Source organism: Echinococcus granulosus (genome assembly GCF_000524195.1).
Source record: "Echinococcus granulosus chromosome Unknown EG_S00218, whole genome shotgun sequence".
NCBI lineage: Eukaryota > Metazoa > Platyhelminthes > Cestoda > Cyclophyllidea > Taeniidae > Echinococcus > Echinococcus granulosus.
This window is the reverse complement of record NW_020170598.1, coordinates 71,261-76,985: the sequence shown is the minus strand read 5'-3', so window position 1 is coordinate 76,985 and position 5,725 is coordinate 71,261. Positions and strand designations below refer to the sequence as shown.

At 48.1% G+C, this 5,725-nt stretch overlaps 3 protein-coding genes across 3 annotated transcripts in view; 1 reads left to right on the top strand and 2 right to left on the bottom strand. All coding sequences in view use genetic code 11, as the record gives it.

Moving 5' to 3' along the window:
* Nucleotides 1–903: 903 nt before the first annotated feature.
* On the top strand, nt 904–1,209 carry EGR_10423 (Phosphoserine phosphatase; the record flags this gene model as incomplete). The annotated part of the gene is made up of 1 exon (XM_024499672.1): nt 904–1,209. One exon carries the CDS (start codon nt 904–906, stop codon nt 1,207–1,209), a length of 306 nt encoding a protein of 101 aa, XP_024345920.1.
* Nucleotides 1,210–1,390: 181 nt separating this feature from the next.
* EGR_10422 (hypothetical protein) lies at nt 1,391–2,398 on the bottom strand (the record flags this gene model as incomplete). Its single annotated transcript, XM_024499671.1, has 1 exon — nt 1,391–2,398. One exon carries the CDS (start codon nt 2,396–2,398, stop codon nt 1,391–1,393), a length of 1,008 nt encoding a protein of 335 aa, XP_024345919.1.
* A 747-nt stretch (nt 2,399–3,145) lies between these two features.
* The window catches only part of EGR_10421 (hypothetical protein), a gene marked incomplete at both ends in the record, with an annotated part of 18,070 nt that continues 15,490 nt past the window's right edge, over nt 3,146–5,725 (bottom strand). The window contains 5 exons of the mRNA XM_024499670.1: nt 3,146–3,519; nt 3,579–3,908; nt 4,408–4,730; nt 5,022–5,296; nt 5,457–5,699. Coding sequence (XP_024345918.1) covers nt 3,146–3,519; nt 3,579–3,908; nt 4,408–4,730; nt 5,022–5,296; nt 5,457–5,699 — 1,545 coding nt within the window. The remainder of the gene's footprint in view (nt 3,520–3,578; nt 3,909–4,407; nt 4,731–5,021; nt 5,297–5,456; nt 5,700–5,725) is intronic.

Genomic DNA, 5,725 nt, shown 5'->3' with positions numbered 1-5,725 from the left:
TCGATCGTGTGGCCAAGAAGTTGCGTGTTCCCGAAGATCATGTCTTCGCAAACAGACTTATCTACAACGACGACGGTATGCATTGCTGATAGTTGACAATTGCCCATTCCTAGCATTTTGGCAGCTATCGTCGTACCCTTGTTCGTTGTTTTTCTTTCTCCGTTCAATTATCTTTGTGACATTTGTCGAGTGGCTTTCTTCGTTGAGTCGCTGATGTCTATTCGCGAATAACATAGAAAGCTCAACCATGAGTGTGTTGTGCAATGCATCCAAATCACTTCCTGTGTGACTGGAGTAAAGGATGGGTAGATTTCTAACGCAAAACGGGATTGAACCGCTAGTCCAACTGATTCACTCGAATTTATTCAGCCATCTGAACGCATCCTTCCAATGCAGGAGAGTAGTACATGAGAATGAGGTTTTCTGAACAACTAGAGCGTGTCGGGTCGTGTGATGCGCGCCCATAAAAAACGCGATGACCCCAGTCGATACGTGTTTTGGCCTCTTGACTAGCTAATGTGTCCCAGAGGCGATGCGCAAACGCTTACGAGGACAAGGCGCCAAACCACCTTACCTATTTGGATATTTGATTTGTCGGTGTTTGGTCTTAGAAATAACCCAGCCAGCAGCTGCTCGCCCGTGGGTTGTAAGAATGTCGCAAAAATTTGAAGTCTCTTTTGGAACAAAACTAATTTGTGGAGCTTGGCCAAATCGGAGTATTGTATCTTCAAAGTCATCATAAATCGTAAGAACCAGGAAGGTAGCCTTTTTATTAGCATTGCAAGACTGCGATCCCGACAGCGTAGACAGCATGACCAGAGGCCTACGACACTGGCGGACTAGTCCAATCGCAGAATGGAGGTGCCAAAATGAAACAAGCGTCATTCTACACTGCTATTGTGAATGTTAATAGGCGTGGTGGTGGACTTCGACCGGCAGCAGCCGACCTCCCGTTCGGACGGAAAGAAAGAGGTGGTGGCGACGATCAAATCTCAACTGAGTGGCGACGAATCGAAGATGGTAGGTGTATTGGTGGTGGGTGACGGGGTCACCGACGCTGCCGCCTGTCCTCCCGCCGACGCCTTCCTAGGCTTTGGCGGTGTCATCACTCGGCCCTCCGTACAACGCGCCACTCCCTTCTTCTTTCACTCTTTCGACGAGATGCACACATTCCTCCAGCACTGTGGCCTCATCGCTCACTCATCTTAAACCTCTTTTACCGAATATACGCTAAGGGTCGTCTCAACTCTTTTTCCTACTCCATCGTTATTCGAGTACTTTCTAGCACGCGGTAAGAGCCAATTCAGAGAGGAGGGGTTGGAAGTAATGATATTATATAAGCACAAAGTTGCAAAAGTTACTGCATAGATACATAGCCAGGGGATCTTATTTACATTCCTACATTCTGCTTGTCCTCCAGCTTCTTTTTGACTAGCGCCTTAAATTGCGCCTGCAGTTTGGCCTCCCGTTTGGCTCTCTCGGTGTGGTTGAAGCTCTCAAGAGCTCGTTTTTCATCTGCTGAGTAGATCTGGTTCTCTTTCCGTAGTCGCACTGCCTCCATACGGTGATGGCGACTGCCCGACATGACGTAGCCGACTTGCTCGAACTTCTCAATCTCCTCTGAGGTGAGACCGATCTCGCCACGACGCGGAATGCGCTTGCCCTCTGCGATGTATGCTGCCATCGCAGCGCCCTCGCCGGGCAGGAGTGCCTTACCGTAGTCAATTCGCTGATTAGTTGAATCCGCGCCGTTGGCCCCAGGCAGCACCGGACCGATTATCTCAGTCGCCTCCTCCTCCTCCTGCCGTTTTCTCTCCAACTCGGCTTTTTTCGCTTTCATTTGTCGTATGAATGATCTCGCTTCGTCCTCCTCACTATCAGCACTGGAGGAGGACGGTGAGGACGAAGTCGAGGATGAGCGGCGGCGCTTCTTCTTTGTCTTCTTGTGATGGTGTCGATGATTGTGGCGGTGGTGCTTGTGCGGTTTACCCATTTTACTCTCCTTCTCGTGATTCTTTCGCTTCTTTTCAACGTTTCTATCGGAAGAGGGGGTGGAGGGAGGTAGAGGGCCTTCGCGAGTGAGTTCGAAATATTCATCTTCTCCTGAATCTGTGTACGGTTCTTCAGGAGGCGATCCCCAGATTTTTTTATTCCCAGATGCACCCGCATCTTCTCTGGCCTGACGACGGTTTTGCCAAAACTCCGGCGTCTGATAGCCTATTTCGAACGGTTTATATTTCCGGTTTTGCTGATGGTAGTAATCACTATTCGATCCCTTGAATTCATTACCAAATGGTGAGAGTGAACGTTGCCGATGCCTCGAACGGCGGCTCTCTCCGAAAGGAGATCGAGATCGATCACGGTGATGAGATGAACGATGTTGAATTCGGGTCGACATTGTGCTGAAATATACATGTTTTTGGAATGCAGGCGTTAGAAACATGTTGGAAGGACATTAGAAATCAAAATACTACCATATACACTGATAACGGCATAAATATGGGCTTATTGGGCGGTATGGGAAGCCATAGTACCGTCTCCCACCAGATGTTGGTGACTCCCTATTTGAGGCTGCAAAAGAAGCGGCTTGGGGACAACGCAGTAAAACGTCATACTGGGAAGTCATATCATTGAGAGTAAGGTGCTCTACCACTAGATTTGCAATTTTTCGCAATTTTTTAATAAGTTAATGCGGAAACTCTAATGCTTTGCAGGTTTTTTATGCTACTGTTCAACTTTCAAAAATTTTTCCTGCCAATTTCCATCAAGTACGCTTACTTTTACAAATTGGGGACTCTATCATTCTTCAATTTTTTTCGTTCTTTAGTTCTTTTAATTTGATGCACGCCTACGGTCCTCCTAACTGCCTTCCTGTGCTCTAAATAAAACCCTTTCCCCATTATGCATTTGCAAAGCCTATTTCCCTTCCTCTTGCTGATCACGACATGGTACGAAATCCAGGTGAGTTTTTTATTCCCAAGGCAGCATGCCTGGGCTTCCAAACTGCCCCCAACAGCACACCCTGTCACCCAAACGAGAAGACAGCGGGCGCAATAACACCCTTATACCTATACAGACACCTAGTAACAATGTTGAGTAAATAGACACTTTGGACGCGTGTTGGTGGTCAAAAGCTATGCGTTCATTATCGTTTTAATCCAATATATAGTCGGTGGTGTGCGGGGTTATCTGTTAGAGCTCTAGAGAGATTGGGGATGTGAACGAGCCGAGGTTCCAGTGGAATTCGAGCATCGCCAGAGGCCCCGCCAGACCACCGCACTCGCACAAGATGGTAGCGCCAGCTGGATGTGCGCGCAAACGCCGCCTCAGCGAGGGAGATCTCAAAGAAATCCGGTCTCCCTTCACCTCTAACTTCCTCCTCCATCACACCCGTCGACTTAACCTCCACGTAGATCGGACCGACCAGAAGGAGGTTTGGAGAAGTTGTGGATTGTCGGATCAGACTACTTCTCACCTCAGCACTCAGCTCCATTCTTGCTGTAGACATAGAACCATTTACTAAAAGAAAGGAAGAGGAAAATCACAAAGTGATGAGGAGAGAGAGACGAACAGAGTACCTTCGAGGAAGATTATGAGGTCATAGGGAAGCCACGACTCTCCATCGCCATTGACCCATCGAACCTCAACCAGGCGACCCGAGCCGAGGAGTGGATGGCCAGAAGGGAAGTTGAAGTCCTGGTTTCTTCTTATCTGCTCTAAATAAATCTCGTACACTGACTGCTCTCCCATTCGACCGATGTCCATTTGGTACGAGGAGGAGTGAGCGGAGCAGGAGAGAATGGAGTCCAAGCCTGTGGAACACGCCAGCAGATCGTCTCCGAAAAAGCTCGAGCGCACGGAAAAGGTAGACGTCGTCGACACACTCGGGCCACTTCCGTGTTCGGAGGCTGTGAATTAATCAAAAGGATATAATTTCGACCACAAAGAGGCTATAGCGTAGGTGCGTAACCAAAAAGGAAGAAAAGCATTCGTTGAAGCATTTTTACTGAGTCGCTAATGCACCGCATTTGTCCTATGCACTAAAAGTGCCACAAAAATTATTGAAAAAGTGAGATATAATTCCAAGATTCCATACTAATGAAATAAAACAGATATTGTCAGCTACACTTGTACGGATTCATAAAATGTAATTGGTTTTCCAACATATTCGACGGACGAGATGCATAGTCAGTATCGATACGGGGAATCGGCGCACCATCTACGGAAGCTATCAACGCGACTCAAACGCCATCTAAGGATGTCATGACACCTCTAAATCGCAGTTTCCCACATTTTTACAAAATTTGTCAAGCAATTCACATGGACTCCAGTGATCCACAGCTATCACCCACGGACGTGTCTGAAAATCCCAAGCGTTGGGGAATAATAAGGGGTGCCACTGCTTACCGAGGGCCGCGAAGATAGGAGTCTGGAAGCGGGTTGAGCAGCCGACACTCATGTGTTCCTGTAGGTTTTGGGATGATGGTCTCGGGTCCAAACGTGCTTCGACAACGGGATTTGTGGATATGAGTGGGGTGGAGATGGTGGCAGGAGAGACTGGAGACGTCGCAACCGGCACGAGACGATGGATGAGATTGGGGAGACAGTGACTACCGCGGGGAATGCAATGGGAGAGAAGATAGGTGTGCAATTGACGCATCACCTCTTTCCTCGGCAATGAGGACGACAATAGGGATGTCCGCAGGCTTAGGAGACCCCTCGCGAAGTGCCTGCAGGATAAGGGGAAGAGTACCGAATGATCTTATGATTCAATAAAGCATGCCTAGAAAGTACAAGAGATGATTTGATGGAGGCTTTAAAAGCATGCTTGACCCCTTAAAGGTAACCTTAAAAGCACTTCTAGCAGCAACGGAGCTATCGTTTTAAATTGCTAATGTCATTTAATTCAAGATGGTTTTATTTGAAAAAAGACAATAGAAGGTATGTTCCCGGAGATAGGCTGCTGTAAGCAACATCATGCCGAATTCGGTGAATCTTCAACAGTTATGGATAATGCTCACAGGAGAGAAATCTGAGCGCTGCGGTTGGTTGGAAAGACAGCTCTGGTCAACTCCGTCAGCACCACGTTACAAATTGATCTGCGGGCTCCAAAGAGGAGTGAGGTAGTGCCGTCATTGTCGTCACCGATAGCAAAATCCACCTCAAAACGTTTGTCCACGTAGAGCTTGCCCTCCCAGAAACGACAGGCGACGTCGAAGAAATTCCACTCCTTTAACGCACCTAGTGGCCTGCTGATTGACTGAACGAGCGTCAACCTCACCATCAAATTCGGCAGCTGGAAAGGGATGGACACATACGCATAATTAGGTATCGGCAACTATGCTGGTGATGGCCACTTTAATATCGAAAAAAGTTTATACGGGACCACTATATGTTAATGATAGCCCAACTGTTAACTCTAGTTGCTAAAGACGGGGTGAAAGAAGTGACTATACCAGAAAGGCGTCCAAGGTGTCGTCTGAAGATGTGGCAGTGGTAGTGAAAGCGGCTGCGGCATCGGTAAAGTGGTGGTGGGCATTGGTAGAGGAGAGCCAGGTAAGAGTAAGGAGACGGAAATCTTTCACCAGATGGTTGAGGAATGGCGACGGGACTGCGAACCTGAGCAAACTACCCTCATCAACTGGAATGCTCTGCGCCTCAGACAGTCCCACGCTCTCTGTCACAGACTTCTCCAGAACCTGGGCGGGGGGGAGAGGGGAAATAA